This window comes from Manis pentadactyla, chromosome 5 (assembly GCF_030020395.1).
Source record: "Manis pentadactyla isolate mManPen7 chromosome 5, mManPen7.hap1, whole genome shotgun sequence".
NCBI lineage: Eukaryota > Metazoa > Chordata > Mammalia > Pholidota > Manidae > Manis > Manis pentadactyla.
In genome coordinates, this window is record NC_080023.1 from 173339192 (window position 1) to 173366113 (window position 26922).

The 26922-nt window shown below is 54.1% G+C and overlaps 1 protein-coding gene and 1 long non-coding RNA gene across 2 annotated transcripts in view; one reads left to right on the forward strand and one right to left on the reverse strand.

The window, feature by feature from the left end:
* RBM38 (RNA binding motif protein 38) overlaps positions 1-26664 on the forward strand; it is a 51646-nt gene extending 24982 nt beyond the window's left edge. The window contains exons 4-5 of the mRNA XM_036901899.2: positions 21786-21883; positions 25698-26664. Coding sequence (XP_036757794.1) covers positions 21786-21852 — 67 coding nt within the window. The 3' untranslated portion in view covers positions 21853-21883; positions 25698-26664. The remainder of the gene's footprint in view (positions 1-21785; positions 21884-25697) is intronic.
* On the reverse strand, positions 841-19097 carry LOC118920658 (uncharacterized). The gene is made up of 3 exons (XR_005028009.2): positions 18912-19097; positions 1628-2100; positions 841-1534 (listed from the first exon to the last, which is right to left on the reverse strand). It is a non-coding gene; the product is annotated as an uncharacterized LOC118920658 (long non-coding RNA).
* Positions 26665-26922: the final 258 nt, after the last annotated feature.

A 26922-nucleotide genomic window follows, 5' to 3' on the forward strand; every position in this document is an offset into this window, starting at 1 on the left:
TGCCTCAGGAGGTGGTCCAGGCCAAGGGTTACTAATTCAAGGATTGGAATCAGATGGACTTGAGTTTGAATATGAGTTCTTTTCTTACAAGCAGTATGACCTTGGGCAATGCACTCACCCTCTCTGATCCTCAGTTTTTCATCAGTAAATGAAGGATAAGAATAGTCCATAGTTCCTCACAGGATACAGGTGGGAAAAGCTCTCAGCCAGGTGTGAGGCAGGTGCTCAGGCAGTGCAGGTCCTTGGTTACTATCGGGGCTGTCCTGCCCTGCCCCGTCCTGGGAAAAAGGGTCAGTCCCTGGGGACACGTGGCACTTGCCACCCCTCCAGTCTGGATCTCAGGTGTCGCTGGACGCCTGCCAACACTAGTAGCACCTCTAGTTTGCTGGCTGTAACCAGAACCGACAGGTATAACCCACCTGAATACGCTGACAGTCTGCACTGAGCAGGAGACGGGGCCTCGCAGCAATCCCTGTCACCAGCTCCCTGTGCGGAGCTCCTAAAGTGACACTGTATGGACCCCACCCTGGACCAGGCGAATCCCAGTCTCTGGGCCGGGGGCCTGGACATGGGTGTTAAGAGCTCCTACATGATTCTAATAAGAAGCTTGACCGAGAACCACTGGGTGTGGCTCCTTTTCATTGTTTGTGTTCCACCTGTCCATTTTCCCTTTGTTTTCTCTTTAGTTTCTCAGAAATAAAAAAAAGCAAAACCCTCCCTGCCTCAGTAGTTGGGAGATGAAATCAATTTGTAACCCTTTTTAGGGTTTTGACCTTTCAGTTTAAAAAATACTTTTTGTGAATCCCCTTGGAGGTCTGCTGGTGAGAGCAGGCCAGAGGGGAGCCCCCGTCCCTTTCCTTTCTGTGGCACTAAAATCCTCCATGAGTACAGGGTGAGGCTGACTTTTATTGCAACTTAAGCTGGTTTGAAAGAATAACAACAAATGGAAATCAAAGCCAAACCGTGAGATACCGGGTCGTACCCACTAGGATGTGAAGCCGTTGGGCTAGAATGAAAAGCCAGACAATAACCTGTGGTGGGGAGGATGTGAGGACTGGGACCCCAAAGCAGTGCTGGGAGAACCATCTGGAGGTTCTTCAAATGACTGAACCTGGAGTTGCCGCATGACCCAGCCGGTTCCCCTCGTAGGGACAGACCTTAGGCAAGTCACCACGCGTCGCCTCACAAAACGCTCAGAAGGGCCAAGAAGCGGAAACAACCTGCATGCCCATCAGTTGAAAAATGGATGAACAGAATGGGGTCTGTCTGTACAAGGGACATTATTTGGCCCTAAAAAGGAATGTAATTCTGATACACGTGTCAAACAGACAAAACTCGACCGCATGAAGCTAAGTGACAGAAGCCAGTCACAAAACACCGCATCTCGTATGAGTCTGTCCATGTGAAATGCCCAGGGCCGTAGAGATGGAAAGTAAATTAGCGGTTGCCAGGAACTCGGCGGGCAGGGGGTTGCCTGCCACCCACCAGGCACACTTCACCAAGGAGGCCTCGGGAAACCAGACAGGAAGTAGCTCTGAAAAAAATGAGAAAAGATGGAGAAAGAATATTCCATAAAAACAGTGGAAGTCACCATGGGAAAATTCAAATTGTGGGGTTTGACACTCACTTGTAGTTGAGTATCACTTGAATGTTGGATGATGCGTTCGCTGGCCCCCCTGCCTTCCTGCTGTTTGTACTCAAGGTCTCTGCTTGGCTGGAATCATGCGGTAGAGGCCGTGGTGAGGGGCAGGAACATCTCTCACAGGGAGTCGGTGTCTGTACTGGGCTGTGTACTGGGCTGTGTCCCCACATCAGGCGGGAGGCAGGGCTCTTAGCATCACCGAGCTGGGGAGGGGCCCAGCCCTTTCTGAGGCCTCCACGTACATTCATTTCAACCCTGGGCCTCTGGCTCTGTGGCCCTTGGGTGGACATGGGGACACACCTCTCCCCCAAACATCAGGTGTAGTCTGGGAGCAGGGGGCTCTGCCGAAGGGGCATCAGGCAGTGCCAGGTGGGCAGAGGGGGCTGCAGCTGGTGAATATGGACTTCCTTTTCACTTTATCCTTTGTTTGAACATGGGTCCACAAATGTGTGTTGCTACTGTAATTATAAAAAACAGGAAGTAAAAAGAAATGCAGGTCGCACAGTAAAATGTTGGAAGGTCACAGAATTCTTCAAAGTACCAAAGGAAATCCTCTCCATATCCCCCGAGCTAGCAGGTTTCTGTCCTAGCAATGGAGGGGCAAAGTCATACTTCTCACTGGGATCTCACTATTATAACTGCTTTTCCACCGATCTTTGCAGCTCTCAGCGCACTAGTCACTTCCACTGTCAGTGAACCATGCTCATATGCGTTAGTACCTCCTGTGTGCAGACTGTGTTCCAGGCTCTGAGGTACAGCAGGGAACAAAGGAGGCGAATTCCTGCCCTCATAGGACTTGCAGTTTCCTGGGACAGCTGAAAAGTACACGAGGAAACCGCCCAGTAAGACCCAATCAGACAGGGGCTGGGAAGGAAAGAGCACGTGATCACCGGGCCTTTGCGCAAGCAGTTCCTGTGGCCTGGTGCACCCTCCCTCGGGAGGTTCCTGCGGTGCGCCCACCCTCGGCTGTCTCCCGGCCGCCCTCCCTCCCCCTGCATGCTCTCGCCCGCCCCACCTCCCCTGGAGCACTGACCAGGTTTTGCATTTCTCCAGTATTACTTGTTTGCTTATTCAGTATTTGTGTCCTGTCCTGGACTGTGTGCTGGGACGGGGCAGGAGTGAGTCAGACCCGTCCGTGGGTACCCAGCCACTGTGCCCAGCGCCAGCCACATAGTAGGGGGACTTAGAGTTGCTGAACATACGAATTTTAAAGAATTTAAACGGAATGATCTTCCAGGCTGAGGAGAAGTCCCCTGAAGCAGCATGGGATATGCGTCCTCATAAGAAAATGCACAGGGCCCTGGGTACCCAGGCCCTGGCTTGGGACCTGGCCTGGAGCTGACCAGGGAAATGCCCAGGGATGCGAGGAAGGTGGTCTCGTCTGGGTGCGAGGCAGACAGGCGGAGTGTGCAGCTTCCCTCCCCAGCCAGAGGCTTCTGGGATCCATGGAAGATGATGCCTGTAGGACGTGGACGCCTCCCGCTGGGCTCCTCTTGGGAAGGCCCAGCTCTCCTCCCAGGCCCTCAGAACTCAGTTTTGACCATATTTGCCTCAGAGCCAAGAAGCCACCCTGTGGGGCTGTGGTATATATATCAGTTTATTTACTCCATGTTCCAGTAAAGCGTGCTTCTGAACGAAATGCTTCCCTGTTTGTTAGGGAGCAAGTCTGGAAGTGCAGCCCTGCGGCAGGGGCTGTCGGACGCCGGCTGGGCAGGCTTCTGGAGGCTCCAAGTCCCTCTTGCCAGGACCGTGCACCTCCTCCTCCCAAGCCGCACTGCAGAGCATATCACCTCCAGAAAGCAAAACCGGGCAAATCCTGTGCGAGGTCAGACCTCCCACCTACTGCCTGGCCCACAGCTCCTGGGGCCATTCGCTGGCCCCTGTAACTGTGCGCAGATTCTTCCCTGGGGAACCAGACCTTCTCTGTTCCCGTCCCCGGGTCTCAGGTGGCTCCAGATCCACCCCTGGCGCCATGGGGGTGGGCATGTGACCCAGACCTGACCCGAAAGAACATTCCAGGCCACTTTCCTCTGTGATTGGTTCAGTAGTGGGTCCATGGTCCATTATGACCACTCAGATACAGTGAGGCTTATTGTAGGATAGTAGGGGGAGAGGCAGGCCCCTGTCCTGTGAATTTACCTGGGGGATGAGGGCCTAAAGCTGCCAGGACAATCCCATGGAGCCTGAGCATGAAAGCAGTTTAGGAGGCAGAAGGTTGGGGGAAGCAGAGAAATCAAGTCCCGTGACAGTGCTTAAACTGCTGGATCCAGCCATTCCTGAAGGCACATTCTTGAGCCAGTCAATTCTCTTTTTTCATTAAAGCAATGTTTTAGTTTTCTATTGCTATAGTATCTAGCCATGACAAACTTAGTGGCTTAAAACAGCACTCATCTATTATGTTATACTTTCATAGATCAGAACTCCAGAAATAGCATGACCCAGATGGGTCCTCAGTGTAGGGTGGCAGAAATCAAGGTATTGGCAGGGGTATGATCCTGACTGGAGGCTCAGGAGAAGAATCTGCTTCAGGCTCATTCAGCCTGCTGGTTGAGTTCAGTTCCTTGCAGCCCTAGGGCTGTGGTCCCCATTCCCTGATGGCTGACCGGCGGGGGGCAGGTCTTTGCTCCTAGAAGCTGCCCACATTCCTTCTCATGTTTCCCACATGGCCCTCTGCTGCAACAGTGGGTCCCTCTTATTCTCTGAATCTCTCCAACTACCCCTTCTGTTACCTCTCTGTCTCCAGCTGGACAAAATTCTGTTTTTAATAGCTCATATGATTAGAATGAACCCACCTGGATAATCCAGGATACTCTCCCTATTTTAAGGTCCATAACCTGAATCACAACTGCAAAGTCCTTTTTGCCATGAGCTTAACACATTCACAAGTTCAGGGATCAGGACATAAATGTCCTGGGAGCAGGGGCAGTATTCTGCCCAGCAGAGCAGTCTAACTTGGGTTTTCTGTCATTTGCGAGGTAAATAACCTTGATTGATAACCCTCTAGAGAATGGTTAGTTGCTACAACTGGCTCATGCAGCTGAATATTACTGGTTTCAGGAATGGCTGGATCCAGCTCTGTTGTAAGGACTCAAGTTCTCTCCGTTTTTCAGCCTATGTTGGTTTCATGCTCCAGATCCATAGGGGTGGCCCCTGGCTCCCACCTCTGGGTTATTCCACAGGGAAGAAGATGCATCTCCCTTCCACTATTCCCTAACTCAGCCAAGCCCATCACAAAGTCAACCTCCACCATGCAGAGCAGTCTAATATTTTACCCCCAAAATTCCCCACCCTGGGTTAGACTCTGGCTCTCCCTTTGATGAGCCTCAGAACCACTGATTATTTTTCCTTAAGTGACAACACATTGTGCCTCAAAGATTCTTTCTTTGTTGCTTCAGCAAATGTCAGGCACTGGGGGTACAGCAGTAAAAAGGTAGGTATGGCAACTGCCTGGACAGCAGCTCCTCATTCAAACACAGCAAAGACATCATTGAGTTAGAAATTCATGAGGGAAACAAGCAGGTGAAGTGATGTAGAGGAACCAGGAGGGCCCAGGTGAGGGGTGGGTCCAGCAAAAGACTCACTGGAGAGAAGTCACATAGGGAGGCAGCAGTGGGAAGAACATTCCAGATGAGCTCACAGCATGTGCAAACGCTCTTGAGGCTGGATGTCCTCAGCTAGGTTGAGGGTCTACAGGGAGGCCAGGGAAGCAAACGCATGGCCAGGGAGAGGAGGCCGAGGCTGGCCGAGAGGACAGGGACCGGGGTAGGAACGAATGCATCAGCCCCTCCCAGGCCCCACCGCAGCAACCCCTGCCCAGCAAACGCTGGCTTGGCTTTGGACTAGCAGCTCCCTGGGGGCTGGGAGCCTGGGGCCTGGCCAGGAGCACCCCCTGCTCCTTTCTCCCCTCCCCAGGGGCACTCCTCGCTCTGCACCTCCGCGTTTGCTATGATCGAGCCAGAGACCACGGCCAGCATGACTTCTGCTCTCAGCCTCCCAGAATAGCATTTGGCACCTTGTTGAGGTTTCCACCCGCGCCCCCCCCTCCCCCAAGCCCTGCGGGCTGGCTCCGCCCACCCTTCCTCTTCAAAGAAGAGGAGGGAAGCCCTGCTGTTCTCTGGTGGGGACAGCTGTAGGTGGTTGGCTTAGGAAGCAGGGAGGATGGGCAGGTCCAGCGGAGAGCTCAGCCCTTCCTCCCCACCTCCTTGCTCCCCAGCCTAGTGGTTTCTCCAGCCTCCAGCTGTCCGCAGTCACCTTCCTGCTGTGAAAAGTGGTGACATTTTACACAGAATAATCATTTAACTTGTGTTTGCCAATGTACTGACCAGGCATCACGGGGCTTATAGAGGGAAATCCCTCCCCTCCTGTCCACACCGGGTTTCTTCCATGAAGCCCCCAGGGCTTCATGTGAACAGCATGTGAAAAATCCCTGAGGTGGCAAAGAGCCAGGGAAAGACAGCGAGAAGGTCCGCATGGCTTCAGCCTTGCAGGGGGTCCAGGAGAGGCTGGAGGGCCATGGGGACCCTCCAGGAGATGACAGGGTGTGACTCAGAGGGCCTTGGTTTCTGCAGGACCCAAGGGAGAAAGTCCAGAGAGATGACCTTGAGTTCCAAGCCCTCTGCCAGCCAACACTTTCCCATTTGCTTATTCCATTGGCCACGCGGAGTGCCTTGGGGGTCCCTGCTCACCCCTAACCCACCTGGGAAGTGGCTGGGGAGGGTCCCCCAATCCCTCCCCAGGCTCTGCTGAAAACCAAAGCTCTGGGGTCCTGGTAGGGGGCCCTAGGCCCTGGCCTGCAGCCACTGCCAGCCATTTGCATCACAAATGAGGCTTCCACCGGAGGCTGGGCGCCAGCCAGCCAGCCTGGTACTGCGGTGGGTGACTTCAGGACACAAGCCAGTACCCAGCCGCTGCACTGGGGCCCCTCCCCCAGCTGCCTAAACTGCACCCCTGGGGGAGAACCAGCCAGCTCTCCCCACTGGCAGGTCAAGGAGGGCTCTCTGGATGGCAGGGGCTCGGCACCTGGCCCTCTCCTCTTTAGCTCTCAGAGGAGCCCACTACGCAGCTAATACCTGGCAGAGCTGGGGCTTGAACCCGTGTCCTGCTGTGAGTGAGCATGCGCCATCCCCTTGAGGGCCATCTGTGTTCACCCACCAAGCAGTGGGCACCTGCAGCCGTGTGCTGGATGAGTGAATGGCCATCTGAGCTTGGGCCTTGCCTCCCTGCACAGTCGGGGTGAGGGGGTGGGCTGCTAGCCTTCTCTCCTGGACTCTGAGCCCTGTGAGGTCGGTGCTCTGCCCATGCCCATTTATGTTCGCATACAGCAGGTGCTCAGGAAGTGTTTCTGGAGCAAATAATTGAATAAATCAATACACAGACTTTTTCTGAGCCCAGGGCTGGGCTTCTCCTCTACAAGCTCCTTCTGAGGCCAATGTGGGTTGTATCTAGCTTAGGGTCCCCAGGGCTGAGCATGTGGCCCAGCCCTCAGTGGGGGTGCCGGAAAGTTCTGTGAGGTTCAGTCCTGATTATTCACCACAAACCCCACCCTGAGTTGTCTGGGCCTCTCACCTTAGAGCCTGAGAGCCTCGGAAGGCATTCAGGGCTCCTTCTAAGCAAGTCGGGTAAATGGGGAGGCCCCTGTTCTGCCCCAGGGTCTCTGCACATGCTGACCTCCTGCCTGGACGCTTCCCAGGGGTTCTTTCTGGGCCAGCTGCTTTATCTGTGTAAGTGTGGCTTCCTGTCACCTCCTCAGCGGGGTCTCCATGGCTGCACCATCCACATTCTCTATCCCTACCCTGTCTGTCTCCAGAACACTGAGCATGCCTTATTCTTGCTTTTTGTTTGTCTGCTGGGGGTTTGGGCTGTGTGGTCTTTAAAACAAGAGGGAGACAGACACACACACATCCATAGGCACAATAGATCCAGACGAGAGTAGAGAGGGGGAGTGAGTCAGATGGAGAGACACTAACAGAGAGAGACACAGAGGAGAGAAAAACAGTCCGCATGAGAGAGAATCCAGGTGACTCAGAGGCAGAGACACAACAGAAACTGAAAGAAAAACAGGAATGGGTCCCAAGAGCTCAGGCTCACTTGTGGAGTGATGGGCATGTCCTGGGGTTCAATTATGGTGTCGGCTGCACAACTCTGCCTGTATTCTGAAAGCCACAGAATTGTACAGCCTTCAGAAGGTTGCATTGAATGGACTGTGAATTACACCTCATTGTAAAACACAAGGGGACATTAGACAAGCCCAAATTGAAGTGCAATGTACAAAATACCGGAGTATCATTTTCAAACATGCAAGGCTGAGAAAGCTGAGGATGGGGAGAAAACTCTCCAGGCTGCAGGAGCTGAAGGACAAAGTTGACCAAGTGTGGTGTGGGTCCCTGAGCAGAAGAAGGACATTAGGGAGAACAGTGGGGACATCCAAACGAAGGCTCTAGTTGATTGGCCTCGCACGGCTGCGGACACGAGTTTTGGTGGGTACTGTTGGGTAGGTTTCTATCAGGGAAGCAGGGTGAAGGGGTGTGGAGACGTGTGCTACCTTTGCACATTTTCTCTAAGTCTAACACTGCTCCAAACTAAAATGTTCCAAAAAACAGAGATGAGAGATGTTCCAAAAAACAGTAAATGATGAGAGAGCAGCAGGGACGAAGGAGCCTGTCCTGCTTTCCCAGCAGGGACCACCTCCCAGACCTCTGCGGGACTGCCTGGGCCGTGGGGAGGGATGGGTTCCCCATTACCGTGAAGGGACTGCTGAAAACTCAGACATCACCTCTTGTTCACCTCCGGGATTGGCGGCTGGGGGCCCCTCCGCCCACCCGTGACTGCCCAAACGTATCTGCCGACGCTCTCTCCCCCAGTGCCACAACCCGCGGTGGCTGCCAGCGCAGCAAAAGCTCCAGGCATCCTTCTGCAGGAGGGAAAAGACACCTGCTTTCCCGTGAGGAGAGCAGAGTGGCAGCCCATGCCAGGGCTGGGGCCACTTCCCATGGGCCTCTGCACAGGACATGGAGGCCTGCCTTCGTCCCTGGGCTTTGGGGTCCTAGAGGGAAAATAAATGCTTGTTTCCTGTCCCTGAAACCCAGCCTGGGCCAGACACACAGTAGGTGCACATGAGTGCTTTTGCATTTCCGAGCACCTTACTCACGGCATGGTAGCCAAAGAATAGGCATTTTCTAATCCAATGGCTTTCAAAACTCTTTTAAAGAGGTGAAATCTACTTCTAAGAATGAAAATATACTGAAAACTTCAGAGACTAATGAAGTCGCCACCTCCACTACCCAGAAGTAAACGCTGTTAAGACTTTGTGATTTTTATCGTTTTTTTCCTAAGGCATAAAATGTACAGATGCAGCAAAATTCTGCTGTCACTCTCATACTCCAACCAGAGCTCACCTCGGTGGGGCAGGAGTGGGAGCTTCCTGCACTGGGTCTCACCTCCGTGTTTGTGGGGACGGTCAGCTCACAGTGTGGTTTTGTGAGCGCCCTTTAGACGACTTGTTCTATGCCGTGTGAACGTTCTATACTGTGTGCCGTGCTCCGATTGTGTTTTCCACCCCAACGGATGCCCTGATGCTGCTGAAGAGGGATCCATCCTTGAAGGGAGCAGTCCCCGATCCCGGGATCCCCCCACTCACGGGCGTGCAGCCTGGGCAGTTTTGCTGGGCTCAGAAGGGCCCTGCACCAGGTCTAATGCTCTGTCTCTGTCTCGAGATTCTTAGTAACTTCTGAACAAGGGGCCCTGCATTTTCATTTTGACTGGACCCTGGCGTCATGTAGCCTTTCTGACAGCATGGAACACCGATCAAGCCCTCATCGTGCGCCAGGCCCTGTTCTGGGCCAGCCAGCAACACGAACTGCCTCGATGAATCCTCCCAAAGGCATTGTGAAAGGTACGGTTCTCATCAACCCGTTCTGCAGATGGGGAAACTGAGGGTCAGAGGGCTCCTGACTGCAGAGTCCTTGTCCGAACCACCACATGGCACCCACTTTGGAAAGTGACTCTGGTCCTTCCTCTTCCATCCAAGGTGTGGAGAGGGTAGGACTGGCCCCTGTGTGAGGCAGAGCCGGGTTCCGTGCCGTGCCCACAGCCAGGAGCGGCCTCGCGGGCATGCGGCCGGGTGCTCGCTTGGGCTCACTCGGGCCCTGTGCTGGGTTTAATGCTCTGCTGTCTCCTTGTCTCCTGGGTGTCTCCCCAAGGAGGCGGCTCAATTCATTTTGCCACATTTCCTCTTCCCATGGGGACCATCTCAACCAGGGGGAACAAACCCCAGGGTGTTAATCAGAGCAGCCACTTCCTCCAGGCAGAGAAGAACCAGGCACTCTCAGGACCTGCCTTCTATAATTAGACTCGGCCCTGCCTTCCGGGCTGGGCCCAGCCGGGCATGGCGGGGCTGCGGCTGCTCCCGGTCCCGGAAAGAGGGACTGTACTGCCTCCCAAGAATCCCGAGGAGCCTGTAGGTGGGGGGCACGTGTGGGCATGCTCAGGGCTCGGGCCCTCAAAAGGGGCCTCCTCTGGCTTCCCTGGTAGGCTCTCCCCGCATGCCTGCAGCCCTGTGGGTGGTCGAGCTCCATTTCTGGGACCAGAGAGACCCACTGGGTCTCAACTTGCTCATTCACGGAACACAAGTTTCGTGAGCATCTTCCGTGTGCCAGGTGCTGTTCTGGACTGTGGGGTACAAGGGTGAGTAGGACAGAAAGGCCCCTACTCCGTGGAGCCGAGATGGAAATGAACACACCAATAAGCCAAGGACAGAAATCGGAACACTTAAGGAAAGGCCATGAGGGTGCCCAGTCGGGGAGATGGACTGAGATGGAGGCGAGGAGGTGGTCGGAGGCACCCCTCTACCAGCCACGGGGGTGTGAAGGGCCTGGAAGGGGACAGAGATGGGAAGAGAGCTGAAGGTGGAGGGAAGAGAGGGTGCCCACATTGGAGGTGGGCCAGATGGAGGGGTGGGTGAGGCCCTCCTGTGGGCCACCAGGACAGCTATGGATACCAAAGATCAAGAGAAACCCCGGGCTCCAGATGCCAGGCGTGTCTGCTGCAGTCTAGAGCAGGGGCTCCCACTGGGGGTGGTCCTGCTACCCAGGAAGCCTGGCCAGTGTTTGGAGATGTGTTTGGTTGTCATAAATGGGCTGGGTGCACCTGTCATCTCGTGGGCAGAGGCCAGGGATGCTGCTACATGCTCTATAACAGCCCCACCACAGAGAAGGACCAGCTCCAAATGGCCTGGCCCTGAGGTTGGAGGAGGAGGAGGTGGTGACCAGGATGACAGTGGCAGAGGGGAGGAGGGGGCGGAATTTGCGGTGTAGTCTGAATGTAGAGCAGAAAGGACAGGGTGGCATCTTCCGGTGACAAGCATGTTGTTGAGAAGGCGCGTCCTGGGGGATGGCCCTGGGAGCAGAGGCCCGGAAAGGCCTCCAGGAGCAGATACAATGAGCAGAGGCTTGAGTGGTGAGAGGCCTCCCTGGAAGGTCTGGGAGATGTAGGAAGACGGAGGCGGGGCAAGGGTGGGTGGGCAGGCGAGGACTGCACGTCTGGGGAGAAGTGAGATGAAGCGGGGAGGCAGGCAGGAGGTGCATCCTGTGGGCTTCCCGGGCCGAGGAAAGGAATTTTCACTGGCAGCCTCTACAAGCAGAGGGGGAGAGCATTGGATGGGAGTCCAGACTGGGCTTCAGCTTGTCCTGGACACTGGTCGGCAGATAACTTTGGAAGGCATACTCTCTTGGGACTCCAGTTCCCTCTGTCAAAGGAGGGGCAGTGCCTCCATCTGGTCCCCTCAGGGCGCTTCTGGGCAAGGCAGGGAGGGGCTGGGTGCTGGGACCCAGGATGCGTGTGAGACAGGGAGATGACTGGGCATTCTGCTGCGAGTGTTTAAGAGTGACCCACGCAAGACAGCTATGGACTCGAGTCCCAAGTGTGGGTGACCTCCAAGACCCATGCAAGTGTCCAGCCAGCTCAGGCAGCCCTGCAAAGTGGACAAGTGTCCCCAGGACTGTTTGAGACCCATCTTCAACAGCGACCCCATGTGGTGGCAAGATGCGATGGCAGCTGTGAAGTGTGGTGGGGATCCCGCCCCACCCCCACCTGTGCGTTGAGGACAACTTTGGGTGATTGAAGATGCGGAAGGACCTGGGCGTCTCGCAAATATAGCACCTAGGAGCCTGACTGATTAAGGAACAGAGAGATGTGATCATCCCAGTACTGTGACTTGGTGGACCGTTTATTCTGACCTCACTAGTTTGGAAGGAAAGTTTCCTGGTACCCAGGGGCTCCCGCAGTGGCTGCCGGTGCAGAAAAGGTGCCCTTATGCTTCTGCCTCGCTGACTGGCTTGCTGTTCGGTGTTCAAGAATGCAGTCAATCTCAGGCCCAGGAAAGGATTTCCTCAGCTGGGGAAGCTCTGAAGACACCCAGGGGGTGGAAGGCAGCAGATGGGGTGGCCGGGGGTGGAGGCTTGCCCTGACCTCCCAGGCTGCAACTCCCCCATCTCCCCTCCCTGCTCAGAAGCTGCTTCCAACAGGGACCTGCCTTAGGGCTATGGTGGATTCCACACAGGAAACATTCAAGGAGGAAAACGAACCATTATCCCTTAGGAAACACAGACAGTTAACTGTTACATGGAAGAATGCACAGCATTGTAAGCAAAAAAAAGACATTCAAACAAAAGCCCCTCTACCTGCTGATTAAATTAGAAAATGATTATAAAATGATAAAGCCTAGTGCTGGCAGGGATGCAGGGAAATGACACATCAATTTTGCTGTAAGCAGATTCACATTTTGAAGCTCAGTCTATCTGCATGAAACAAGCACCGTGAAACTGCACACACCCTCTCACTCAGCATTTTCTTTTGACAAAATCCATAGTGGCCTTATTTAAAAGTGGGAGATAAAAAAAGCAAAAACACACAAACCGCAGAAGGCCTGTGCCAACATTTGTGGAGTGCTCACACTATTCGAAGTGCTGAACCTCTTTAGTCCTTGGCGAGTGGTGTGTTGAATGAGCCCCTATCTCACAGGTGAGGACACGGAGGCATATGGCATCCAGCCCTTCCTCTGTGGTCACTCAGGTGGTACTCTCTAGAGCTCTGGTTTGAACCCAGGCAGCCCATTGTGAAACACGGGGGGCTCTGCCCCACGCTATTGCTCTGTAATGTGATGGGAGAATTGTCCCCCAAAGAGAAGGTGATGGGAAGCTCCATGGGGGGTTGCACTGTCACCAGGAGGCAACCTGAAACAAAAGGGCCTCTTTCTGTTTCTGCCTGGAGGTAAATAGGAGCCCTCTGCCCAGCAGGCATGCCCCAGCCTGTAGTTCTGGAATGCACGCGAGCCACCATCCCACAGAGCAGCCGTTGGTGGCTGGTCTTCAGGCGGCCAGGCACTGCCCACAGATCCAGCCAGCAAACACACTCTGTGTTTGCCCGAGGAGCCAAGCCAGCACCCCTCACGTCACCTCAGTGGGAGCTGAGCCCTTGAGCTGACACCCTGCACCCCAGCATCTCTCTGGGCAGAAATGCCGGTGAGCTCCTAGTTGGAGGGGCTGGAAGGATAGTGACAGCTCTAGGCACCTGCAGCTTCAAGGAGGCTGTGAAATTTTGGAGGCACAAGGCAGAGCTTGGAGATCTTCTGCCTCCTGAGAAGGGGATGCTCCTTCCCTCCCTACCCAGTGCAAGCCCCTGCCATTGCCTTCTTGATTTGAGGATTTCTTTATAGGGAGGGGCTGCCCTGGGGAAGCCTCACTTCCCCAACTTTTCCTCTCCTCCTCCGTTAGCCCAATGCACTAATTCTCACCTCGCCTGCTCGTTAGAGTCACCAGGAGGCTTTCACAGGATGTGCCCGCTGACCTCACCCCGACCAGTAAAGTCAACAGCACTGGGGTGGGCTGGGCACTGGCACACGTGAAAGCTCCCTGGGTGATTCCAAGGAGCAGCAGAGTGGGGACCTGGCCAGGAGTTCCCGCCCCCAACTTCATCCCTCTTCTCCCCACCCTGGCCACCCCCTACTGCCCAGTGCAGGTCTGCCATTTACCAGCCAGGGCTTCTCCGCCTTGGCTGTCTTGCTGAAAGGCTGGTCTGGGGTGGGCCTGAGATTCTGCCTTTCTAAGGCATGGTGCTAAGGCTGCCAGCCCATGGACCACACGTGGGGTGGCAAGGGTGTAGAACGGCAAACTTTCCGTTTGGGGCAGACAGTAAGTATTCTCACCTTTGTGGACTCCTGGATTGTAACAACTCAACTCTGCCATTGTGGTGCAAAAACAGTCACAAATAATATATAAATGTAAGGGGGTGGTAGTGTGCCAGTAAAACTTTATTGACAAGTTCAATGGTGGGCTGGATTTGAGGTACAGTCTGCCTACACCTGGTGTAGACCATCTTCTCTGTGGTAGGCATTTGGTGGACATTGTTGCTCACCACTCAGCAGCCTTCTGATGGATCATTATCCTCCCTGTGATGCATTTGAGTAGGCTGAGGCCCAGAGAGGGTCAGCTGTTGCTATGGGTCACACAGCCAGCAAGGGCCAAAGCCAGGATTCGACCCCAGCTCTTCCGGTTACAAAGTGTGAATTGCCTGGTCATAGAGAGTCACAGAAGCTCTTCGAGCCTCAGTTTCCCCACAGGCTGTCTCTAAAAGGCACTACTCAGTCTCTCTGTGACAGTAATTGCCTCCCAGGGCCAGTGGAAGATTAAATGTGATAGGAACTGGCACACGAGTACTGAAAGTTTTTTATTTGTTTGATGGTTGTTGGTTTATTTGCTTAGGAGGGTGAAAAGAGGAAAATAGATGGAGGCCTTCCATGGGGCTCGTTAAGGGCCTTGCACCCCTCACAATTCTCTAAGGCCCCCACATGGGCAGACCCTCTGAGGGGTCTGGTTCCTTTCATTCTGGCCAGGAGCACCCCCACTGGGGACAACCCCCTCCAACTCTAATCCCCACAGTGTGACTAAAAGCACTTTCAGTCCCAGGCTGGCATTTGTCACCTTGGTCTAGGGCATCCTAACAACTCCCTCCTTCAAGGAGCCTGGCTTGAATGGAAGAGGGTTTCCTGACCCTGTCACTCTGGGGTTCATTTTGGGGTGCTCAGACAGTTGAAGATCCCAGAATCCATGCTCCTTATCCCTTGAGTATAACTCTTCCTTGTAGTCACAAAGGACCCAGGTCCCTTCTACACTTTTGCTCAGCCACTCTCAGCATGTTGGCTTTTAGTCCCTTTTCCCGGTGATTCCTGGTCACAAAGTGGCTGCCACTGCTCCAGGCCTCCTGGCTCACAGCAGCAGCATAAGCAGGACAGCAGGGAGAGGGCTTACGTCTCATTGGCTAGAACTGTGTCACATGGCTGCTGCTTGCAGCAAAGGGACTGGGAAAGCCAAGTATCTGGCAGGGCAGTGGGACAGTTATGACTCGACCAATCATGATTCATCTGTAGGTATGAGGCATGTTGCTGGCCCAGTAAAACTGATGTTTGGTAGAAATGGGGAATGGCTTTGGAGAGGACAGCCAAGAATGAGTGTGATGGGGGCCAGGGTGGCTGGAGAGCAGAGTGTGAGGGAAGTGTGGTAAGAGAGGTTGGAGGCCAGTTCACGCTGGGCCGTGATGAGGGTTGTTTTTAATCCTGAGGGCAATAGGGAGCCATTGAAGGGTTTGGGGCCAAGGCAGTAGTATGGCACAATTTGTGTGTCCAGAAGTTGACTCAGATGGTTGCTCCTAGGTGTGCTTTTCAGGGGGTCCTGCACCCTAAGGGATTTCACAAAGGAACCCCCAGTGCTTGCCTGGGCAATGGAACTTGACCACAGACCACAGAGGCTTTAGAACAAAAAGAAAACATCCAAGCTTGGCCCAGGTGGGCAGGGATTTGTCTCCAGGTCTGGGATTAGGGGCAGGAATGACCAGACACACTGTCCATCCTCACAAGGATCCAGAGGTCACATGACTGGCCGGACTGTGCCAAAGGGGCTGGATTTGAGGGCAGGCTGGGTGACCTGGCCCACTTTCCCGAGCTTAGTGGGGAGACACGATGGTGACGGAGGGTGACCCAGGTAGGGACACCGTCTGGCAGGAGCAATGGACCCCTTTCAACTAGCTGGGCTCTGGGATAAGCCCTTTGCATCATCCCACCTGGTTGCCATAACAACCAGGAGACGCAGCTTGTGGGAGAGCGAGGGTGTTGGTAAGAGGTCGTGTTCACCTAGTGCTTTGTGTCTGCCCAGCACGGTCCGAAGAACTGCCTAGGTGTTGACTCTCTGGATCCTCCCAATAGCCCTGAACATCTTTGATTGCTCCCTTTGTTCCCCTTCCTCTGTCCCCAACCACATCTAATCTATATGCAAAAGCTCTTGGTTGTACCTTGAAAATGTCTCCAGAATCTGACCTTCTGCCCATGGGCCTGCCCCCAGCGGGGCCAAGCCGCCATCCCACCTGGACTATTGCCTCCTCCTGTTGTCCTTCTGTCTCCTGCCCACATGCAGTGAGGTGGATCCTTTAAAACTTACATGCAGTCCTGTCCTTGCTCAACTTGAAACCCCCCAGTGGCTCCTCATGCCCTGAACAACCAGAGCCCCGTCTGCCTCTCCTCCCCGACCTCCCACTCCACTCTGCTCCAGACTTTCCAGTCTCTTTGTTTCTCAGATGCTTCAACCTGCCTCAGGGCCTTTGCACTCGCTGTTCCCTCAGCCTGAAATGCCCTTCCCCCTGGTATCTTTGTGACTTGCTCCCTCCTTCATTCAGGTTGTCCTCAAATGGCCCCTCTTCAAAGAGCCTGCTACACCCTCCCTATCAAAGGGAACCCCACTTTGACTCTCTATTCCTCCTTCAACATATATATATATATATATATATGTTTTTTGTCTGCATCCCCCAACCCAGAATATAAACTCTAGGCAGGAATTTTTGTCTGTTCTCTGCTGTATCCTCAACATGTACATGTAGAATAGTGCCTGGCACTGTGTAGACACCTAATACCAACTTGCTGTGTACGTGGGCGACCCTGCAAGGTGGATACTGTCAGGTATCCCCACTTTATAGGTGTGAAACAGGCTCAGAAAGGCCCCCCAACTTTCCCAGGGTCACAGGAGCCTACAGGCAAGGAAGCCTATAGTTTAGCCCTTGGAGGCTGACCCCACAGCCCTCACAATCTGCCCCTACTAAGCACCGCCTTTCACACTGTGTGTGTCTGAAGCAAATGGTTCTAGGCTCAAAATCTTGCTCCATGGTTACCAGCTGTGTGATCTGGGGCAGCTGTCTCACCCTCTCTGGACTTTGCTCCTTGTCTGCACAGAGTGAACAGCCCTTCCTTCCAAGGGCACCGTGAGCATTCCAGGAGGTGAAGGTTGGTGCAGAGCCTGGCCTCCAGCAAACCTCTGGCCATTGCTGGCTATAGTTGCTCTCTCACTTTATAGATGGGGCAAGTGAGGCTCCAAACGTGCTCAAGGTCACAGGGCCTCTGGATTCAAAGGCGGGCCTGGGTGACTGTGAGTCTCCACCTGGGGGCTGAGCCCTCCCCACTCAGCCATTCCCGGGCCTGCTCCCGCGTTCAGCCTCTCTGGCTGGCAGCCCCACCCTTCTCTTTGTTCTGCTGTTGCTGACTGTAGGAGGGCAGGTGGCGTTGCCCTGGCACCAGTGGGAGGCCAAGGCGGGCCACACATGGGTTGCTATTTGCTTTCCTCTCCATGGCCCCTTCCTGACCTGCGCAGAGTTGGGCATGGGGCCAGGTGGGCTGGTGGGGAGGACCTGGCAGCCTGAGCCCCCCTCTAAGCTCCTCGTGGTGCCCGGAGCCTCGGTCTGGGCCCCCTGCAGGGCAAGTGGCCATTCATCCGGCTCTGGTCCGGGTTCCCTGGGAAGCAGGACTTGCAATGAGACAACCAGGAAAGTCCCCAGCACCCCAGGGCAAGTTGGCCACCTGCTCTGTAGGAGGCCGTGTGGGCAGCGGTGGGTGAGATAACAGCTGGAAAGGGCTCAGGGTCAGTGCCCGGTGACACTGTGTTCTCCCTGCTGGCCCTGCTGCCCTCACGGTCCTGCACTGGGATGGCCTTCAGCATCAGGCTGCCCTGAGGAGCATTCCCGCCCATCCCATATTAATGACTCAAGCAAATCATTTCAGCTCTTGAAGCCTCAGTTTCTTATCTGGAAAATGGGAGTTAAAATTCCACTCCCTTCACAGGAATACAGGAGAATCAGATGAGAAAGCAAACATGCAGCATTTAGCCGAGTGTGGACGTCTCATACACAAGAGTGTGTATGGCTATATTATTGGATCTCTCCTTAGTACCCAGCTCCCCACCACTGGAAAAAAACCCAACCTCCAGACTCTAACACGGACCTTTGCAGCCCTGTGGTCACCCTGCATCTTCCACTCCCTTCTGCTCATTCTGCTTCAGGCTCACTGGCCTCCTGGCCAGCCCAGACTTGACTACCCTTCTCCCTGCCTCAGGGCCTTTGCATATGCTGTTCCCTCTTCCTGCATCACTTACCCCCTATTTCCCAGGGCTGGTTCCTTCTCATCTTTGGGCTTTAGTTTAAACGTCATCCAAGCAGAGACGCCTTCCCTGTCTATCTTATTTAAAAGGATGTTTTCCTCTTTGGGATAGGCCGTTTCTTAGCTGGTTCACTATGATCCCCAAGGCCGGGGATGATGCCTGGCCTGGCGCAGAGCTCAGGACGTTCTTCAAGGGGTAGGTGAGTGACATCAACCTGTGGAGGCCCCACCGGGCTGGAGAAAGAGCGCAGAGTCTTAAACCCCTTTCCTTCTCAGAGCCTTGGTTTCCTCTTCTGTCAGCAGGGATGAGGGGTGCACCCAGCTCCCTGGTGTTTGTGAGCCTCGGGAAAGTGACAGAGACCAGCCTTTCCACCCGGACTACACGCGTAGCAAGACTCACAGACAGTGGCTCTGCTGCCTGTGACCTGTGTGCACCCCCCACACCACGTTCCTCCCTGCGTACACAGGGGTACCTGCTGCACACACTCCGCGGGGATCAAGGCCCCAGAAGGGGTCGTCCCTGCCCCGTCCCCCTGCGCCGGGCAGCCCGGGCCTGCTGCCTCCCCCAGCACGGAGGCCCAGGCCCGCCTCCCCTTCCTCCTGCCGGGAGGGGCCCGGCTGCCAGAGCTCAGCTGGCGGGCGGCAGGCAGGCAGCTGACACGTCACATGCCCAGGCCCTCGGGGGGCGGGCTCCCCGCCGAGACTCCAGCACACTGTCGAAGCTGTCAAGCAGTTTCCCTGCCAGGTTTTTATAAGAATCCAAGGCCTCGCTGCCCAATGCCAAACACCCTCTTAAGACAATACCTCTGGGGCCCGTGGGCCCGTGCCAAACGCCGCCGCCTCTTCTCGACCATATACAGGCAAGAGCCGGGGAGTCCCTCTCCCATCACTCGGCTGGGATCCCAGGGAAGCTGCTACAGCCTTGGCCTGACCCCCAGGATCTCCGCCTCCAAGCCAGCCTCTGGCCGAGGGCCTGGTGGAGGAGGCCAGGTAGGCAGCAGCGGGCTGCCAAGCCCGGCGGGCGTCCAGCCTGCAGGGCCTCCTGGTGTCCCATCAGCTCGCAGCCAGAGTGGCCGGGCCAGAGCGGGCTCTTACCAAATAAGGCCTGGGCAGCGGGGCCTGGACGGGCTCAAGCGCTGGCAGCTTGGCGGGGCAGCACGCCTGCTGGTCCATCTCCCCCTCCTCCTGCGCTGTCCTGCCCACGGAGCCAGCGGGCCCTGCCAGCCGTCCCCGCGGCTCTAAGGACAGCCCACCAGGGCCTGTTCAGCATCCCCTGGGAGAGGAATCTCCATTTAGAACCTACGGAATGTTCCATTTGGAATCTTCAGAAAGTTCCATTTAGAATCCTGACAGAAGCAGAGAGGGAGAGAGACTCCGGGAATTACTGCTAAAGCCACAGGAGCCCAGACCAGGCCTCGGGGAGGGTCTGCCCTCCCCGCAGGGCACACACACCCGCTCCCACACCCCCAGGGACGTCCCGCTGTGGACGTTATCTTTGGGTCACCAGTCAGCCCCTTCCTGGTGCCTGGTCTGGGAGGTAAAGGGGCATGGCTGGCCAAGGGGCAGGGGCTAGGGTAAGGGGCCGGCAGCTCTAGAGCAAACCGATGACCCTTGCCCCGCCCCCCCTGTGTCTGCGGTGAGGAGGGGGTGTGAGCCGCAGTGGGGGGGACCCCACGGGGGACCCCACCCGGGGGGGGACCCCACCCCTGAGAACCAGTTTCGGCAGCACCCTGCAGGCTGGGGGCTCGGCATGTCTCAGGGGTCACTGTGGGGCACGGAGCTCTCGAGCCCCCATGCCTCAGCTCCAGCCAGTAGCTCTGCTTCCTGGAGCCGCGGTTTTGCCATCCTTAACATGGGTATAATACAAACCCTGCCGCAGGGCGGCCGCTGGATTCAGTGGGATAAGGTGCAGGGCAGCTGTCCAGAGGGCTGGCTGAGGATGAAGTGGGACCTGGGTGCAGGAAGGCGTCCCTCCAGTCCTGGGCGGCTGGTGCAAGCAGGGGCTCTCGCTCTGTCCCTGACTCTGCCTGCCCAGCCTCTCACCATCCCCCCCAGCTTTTTCATTAGCCTAGGTGAGCTGGGCCGGCATTCTGAGGTCTCCTGAGCCACTCCCCGAGTAGGAAGCATGGGGCTGGAGGAGAGTAGCTGTTATACTGAAACAAAACACGAGTGTGGGTGAGTGTGTGGGGGCCCCGTGCACCCCTGTGAGCACAGCTGTGTGATCATGAATGGATGCAAGTGTTTGGGCATCTGGTCCCCTAGTGGGGGCATGGGGATGCCTGGGGATATTCGTGGTTTCTCTGCTGCCTGTTTTTGAAGTCTTTTCATGAGTTCTGGGCATCTGTAAGCGCACTTGCTGGGCCTTCGGAGGCCCTCCCCTAGGATGGGCTGCAGAATGAGGGGCCCAGGGCCAAGCGCAAATGTGTGACCCTCGTGTTGAGAAAGTACCAAGACTTTCCGGAGGGCAATAGCAGAGCATGCGCCTCCTCTGAGCATTGGGCAGGGTGGCGGTGTCCTGTGCAATTGTCCAGACCCTGTCCCCTCCCTCTTTCTGGTGGCTTGGGTGAGTATGACCTGGGCCCGGGCCACTGGACACCCCAGCCCAGCAGTGATGGGAGGACCAGTGGAAAGGGTCAGTAAAGTCTATGAAAGTGAACTCCCCAGTAACAGAAGCAACCAGGCGCCCCATGTCAGGACGCACAAGCCCTGAGAGAAGTGCTGCCCCAGCGGTTCTGTCTGAGCCCAGGGTGAGGTCCCCTCAGGGGACCAGCAAGTGTGTGCAGCTTCTGCTTTCAGCCAGCCTGGCAGGTGCTGGTCAGACACTGTGGGTGATGTTGTCTGTGAGCAGGACACCCCCTGTGTGGACGGGATTGGCTCCTGGATGGGGCAGCCTGGGAAGAGCTGGTGAGTGTTGGAGGGGAGGGCAGGAGGGGTCCGGCCATCCTGAGAGCCCAGAGCCTGTCCTTGGAACAAAGGGAGGCTGCCACCTGGGGGCTCCCCTGATCGCTGCTACCTTTGGTGCTGGCCCTTGGGGTGCAGCTTGTGGAGGCAGCCCCACCTCTCTGGAACGTTCTCTGTAATCTCCAGAAACCACCCACCCAGGCATTTTGAAGTGCCCAGAGGGAACTCATGGCTGTTCTGTTGGACCTCAGGAATCCAGGCAGACGCTCCCAGGTGCACCTTCAGCGCTGAGTTCTGAGCTCTGTCACGGTGGGAACTGGGCATGGCTTGCTCACCAGAGTCTCCAAGAGCCTGGCACTGAAGGGAGGAATGACCAGCAACCTGTGGAGGTGGTGAAAAGCAGGATATTTCCCAGCCAACATCATCAGGACCAGGAGTTGGTATTATTAGCATCCCCCGCTGAGGCTGGGATCACAACCAGCTCGACATCCAGTCATCTGACATTTCATTTTCATGGGACACCTGGTGATTCACATCCATTCGCCTGTTTTTTGATGTAGGAGAAAGATCTTTTCTCTAAGGGTCTGGAGGTGTGCTGACAGGGGTTCCCCCTCATCTTTTTTGCATAAAATACATGCCTGATGCCTCTTCTGCAGTTTCTCTTTCTTTAAAGTGTAGAGAGAAAGAATATGTTCCCAGAGGCAACCAACCTGAGGGCTTCTGGGCAGACTCTTATGCTCTAAAGTAAACTTGTCCTTTTAATTAATTCATCAATAGAGATTTACTTGGCACGGACTGCATGCCAGCTCCAGCACGAGATGAGGAGAAACCAGAGGGAAAATGAGCCAAAGGACGTTCTGCCTGAGTGTGGCCAGGTAGGTTTCCTGTTTTACAAACATAGTACCTGCAGCCACACAGCACATACATGATGCTGTGGCCTGCAGGACCCTGACTGCAGAAGTCAGCTAGAAGAGGTGGGAGGGTGGAGTGTCATTGCTGGTTAACACTCAGGCTTTGGTGCCAGTGAAAGTGGGTTCAGATCCCACCTCAGGGACATTTTGAGGGACCTTTCACCCTCCAGGCATAGGTTCCCTCAACCTCTGAGAGCTGTACTCTGCTGTGTGCCTATTACCCTCTCAGAGCCTCAGTTTCTCATCTGTGAAGTGGGAACAGTAAGAGTGCTGTTAATTCTGTCAGACCCTTGACAAACACCTATTGAGCGCCGACCATGTGCACGTGCCGTCCTGGGCGCTGGGACACAGCCGTGAACCAGCCGCCCCCACGAGTCCTGAAAACTGACGTGGCAGTGTGCCAGCCAGGCTCCCTCTGCGAGCCGATGTGGGATGAGTCAGGGCAACGGCGCTGGGCTGCAGGTGGGATTCAGCAAAATGTGTCCAGTTTGAGGCTGCATTTATGTGTCCTCAGCATGCCGGCCTGGTCAGGGGCCTGAGGGCAGCAGGGAGAGGGCTGGGGGGCCCGAAGGAGGACAAAGGGCCGGAGAGAGGAAGAGAGGAGTGTCATCCTCCCCAACCTTCTCTGCAGAAGGAGTGACAGTTGTCAGGCCCTTGCAGATTGGCCAGTCGCACACACAGCTCTTCTGTCCTGTGGGCCTAGGACCACCCTGTGAGGCAGGGGCCCCGTGTGACCAATGAGGGCACAGGCTCCCAGGGTGAAGTCACTCACCTAAGATGACACAGCCCATGAGAGTGGAGCCAGGTAGTGTCCCTGCACAGGCCACTCTCATCATGGAGGGAGGGGGAGGAGAGAAGGGCAGGGGAAGTGTGACCTGCTCTGTGGGGCTCTGTGGGTCCCTCCTGGTCTTCCTCGAGGGAAGGGGCCTGGCTGGGTGCAGTCCTCTCTGAGGGCTTTGCTCCCTGGGACGCAGGCTCAGCCAGGCTCTCAGGCAAGTCTTGGTCTGGCCCTGGAGTCTCCAGGGCACGTGGAGGCTGTTACTCTTCCCTGAAGATGGTGCCCCCACCTTGGAGTTGATTCCCTTCCCCAGCCAGGGCCCTGGCATCTCTGGAAGCCAGGGGAGACTATTTTTAAAACTTACAGCTGGTTTTTCTCCTGGTTGCTGGTATGTACATGTAGAAACCCTGGGTTTGTTCTGCCAGCACCTTGAACAAACTTTGCAAATGAGCAGGGATGGTTCTTAGCAAATGACTCAGGGGAAATAGGAGGCTCTGTCCCCACCAGGACTCTGGGAGGAGGAAGAGGTGAAAGAGTCAGATCAGGAGGAGCTCCCAGGGTGGGAGATAGCAGGGATTAGGCATGTTCCAAAGAAGATACAGACTGAAGTTTGGGAGGCCAGAGTTGGATTTTCAGCAGCTTTAAGCCCTGTTGTACTCACTTCCATTCTTAGTAGTGGCAAAATGTAGGGCTTGAGAGCATGAATTTTGGAGTGAAACATACCTTGTTTTGAGTCCTCACTGGCTTTGACAGTTGTGTGATTGTGTATCAGTTAGCTATTGCTGTGTAACAAATGATCCCCAAACTTAGTTGCTTAAAACAACATGATTCAGTGGGTGGACAATTTAGCTGGAACCAACATCTGCATAGTTCTTCTGCTCTGAGCTGGGATCCCTCAGACACTTTGGTCAGCTGCTGTTTCTGGAACAGCTGGAAGCTCTCTTTCTGGGGAGTGGTTCACTATCATCTAGGGTGATGGGGACAACTGAGTAATGTGTCTCTCATTTTCTGATGGAGACAGGAGTCCAAGAGAGCAGAGGCACTAAGGTCTAATGCTTGAGGTCTAAGCTTAGATTTGGCGCAATATCAGTTCTAGCACATTTGTTTTCAAAGCCAGTCACAAGAGCAACCCAGGTTCAAGAGGTAGGAGAACAAACACTACCTTTTGATGGGCTGTAGCTTCACTTTGAAAAGGATTTTGAATACAGGAGGGATGGAGAATTGGGGTCTTCTTTTTTAAAAATCAGTGTACTACACTGGGGACTTATGTAGCACCCTGAGCCATTTTCCTAATCTGTAATGTGACCAATATGGCTGTTGTGTCAACTAAGTGAGGTGATGTATGTGAAGACACTACAGAGTAAGTGCTGAAAGCTGGAGCTGTCATGATTCCTTGAGGGGAAGGATTACTTTCTGTCTCTCCCCTGTCATGTCTATGAAACATGGCTCAGAGAGCTGCTTTATGGAGAAACACTGTCCAAAATGAGAACCTGTAGTTGCAAGAAACCCACTAGGGCTGGGAGCCTTTTGGTAAATATTTCTTCCATCCTCTCAGTTCCACCAGACTGAAGTTGACCAGATGTAAGTATACACTGAACACTGTCTGTCCATCCCCTGGGCCATGTAGGTGTCTTCAAGAACACCAAGCACACACACACGCTCACATGCACATGTTCACATAAATCATCTCACAACTACATGCACATATACACACATGCTCTCACACATTCCCCAACTCACAGGCAGTCATGCATAGTCACATGCAGACACACTTGGGAATTTCACATGCTTACTTATATACATACACACTCTCACACCCTCTTATACACTCACACATGCACAATGTGTCTATATGTCTACTTACATGCATGCATTCTGTAGCACACCCACACCCTCTTGCATGCACGTGCTGTACACACCCACATTTGTACACTCATTCTTACACAGCTCTCCTGGCTTGAGTTTCATTGCCTTGGTTGGCTATGGCCTTACAGACAGAGGAGTGGTGCAGGGCAAAGGCCAGGGTCAGGAGATTCCTTTCCACGCAGCTCAACCACCAGGTCTCTGTGTGCCTCTGGGTATGTTCCTGTCTGTCTCTGGGCCTCAATCTCCTAACGACAACCATCAGCATTTGTTGAGCATGCCTGACATGCTTTTATCTAAAACTCACAGCAGCCTGACAGATGGGAAACTGAAGGTCAGAGAGGGGAAGCCACCTGCCGAGGTCAGCCAGGCCATAACCAGAAGACCTGGAGTTCAAACCCAGGTCTAACCTGACTGTACAGCCCCCCTCCTGGCTACTTTGCTGCACAGCTCCCAGGCTCACTTTATCCTCCAGTGAGGGAATGCTATTGTAATCCCATGCCACAGGTGGGGAAACAGGCTGGTGGAGGGCAATGGTGCCCCCGTGGTCTGCCCTCTGCTCACACTGGACTTCTTTTCTTGCCTCATTTGTGTCGGGTTTGCTTCGGCCTCTGGGCCCTCACACCGTCTGTTCCCTCTGCTGGGTCAGTGCCTGTGCATCCTGTGGGCCTCACCTCAAACCCCACTTTGTCAGGAAGCTTCCTCTGATACCCAAAGTAGACTAGACTCTCCGTTTGGATACTTACTGTGTGAGTGTTCTGCTTGCTGCCATATCATATTACCACAAATTTTGTGGCCTGAAATAGCACCATTTATGGGCTTACATTTCCACGGGTCAGAATCGCAAGGGCTCAGTCGGCCCTCTGCTCAGGATTTCACGAAGTCAGATTCAAGGTGCTGGCCGGAGAGGCCCTGGGGGGCACCCGTTCCCTGCTTGGTAAGGGTGTCGGCAGAGCCCAGGGCCCTGGCTCACCATCCCGTCGTCCGCCTTCAAGCCCGCGGCAGCAGGCCGAATCTTTGTCACTTTGCCATCTCTGCTTCTCTCTTTCAATTCTCTCTTCCACTTTTTTTCACTTTTTTTTTCTTGCGATGTAATTGACATATGACATTATATATGTGCTATCTTCCACTTTTAAGGATCTTTGTGACTACATTGGACCCAGCTGGATAATCCAGGATTATCTCTGCCTCTCAAGGTCAGCTGTGGAGATAAACAAGCCCTGGGGATGTCCTGTACGTGGTGACCTGAGTCACTAATGCCATATTGCATACTTAAAAGTTGCTAAGAGAGTTGATCTTTAGGTCCTCACCACAGAAAAAGATGACAAAATTTTTGTAATTATATATGGTGAGAGATGCCAACTAGATTTACTGAGGTGATCATTTGGCAACATACGCAAATATGGAATCATTATGTTGTACACATGCAACTAACACAATGTTACATGGCAATGATACCTCCATAAACAAAGATTTCCTCAATGTAAACTGAAGCGTAGAATAAAATAAGGGAGTAGAAATTTAAAATTAAAAAAAGAGAAATGACATTTGTTCCCTTAAACGTGGGTAATTCTAATTTGCCTAGACTGTTCACTCACTTCATAATTTCTTTATACTGCTTCCTGCCTAAGTGACTCCACAGCTGTAAGGCTGTGCATACAAAATTGTCACATATACTAACGGTACCAAATGTTTAAAATGAAGAAGAAAACAAATCTAGCATGAAAAACAAAGGTCAGCTGTTTAGTAACCGTAACTGTATTTGCAGCCTTAATTTCCCTGTTGTCATAGAGTCTCGCATATCACAGGTTCTGGGGACTAGGGTGTGCATATCTTTGGGAGACCATTATTCTGCTTTTCACACTTACCTTATTGATCTTTTCCATCATGTGCCCTTATCAAATTTGTCATTGTATATTCACACCATGACTGGTGGTTGGAGGGACTGAACACAAATTCCCTGAACAAACAGCAGGACTAGAATTTGAACCTGCACCTTTGCATTGTTATTTATCAATAAAAAAGTTTAGATGTCACTAGTCATCAGAGAAATGCAAATTAAAACCACAGTGAGATATCACCTCACACCAGTAAGGATGGCCACCATCCAAAAGACAAACAACAAATGTTGGGGAGGTTGTGGAGAAAGGGGAACCCTCCTACACTGCTGGTGGGAATGTAAATTAGTTCAACCATGGTAGAAAGCAGTATGGAGATTCCTCAAAAACTCAAAATAGAAATACCATTTGACCCAGGAATTCCACTCCTAGGAATTTACCCAAAGAATGTAGCAGCCCAGTTTGAAAAAGGCAGATGCACCCCTATGTTTATTGCAACACTATTTACAATAGCCAAGAAATGG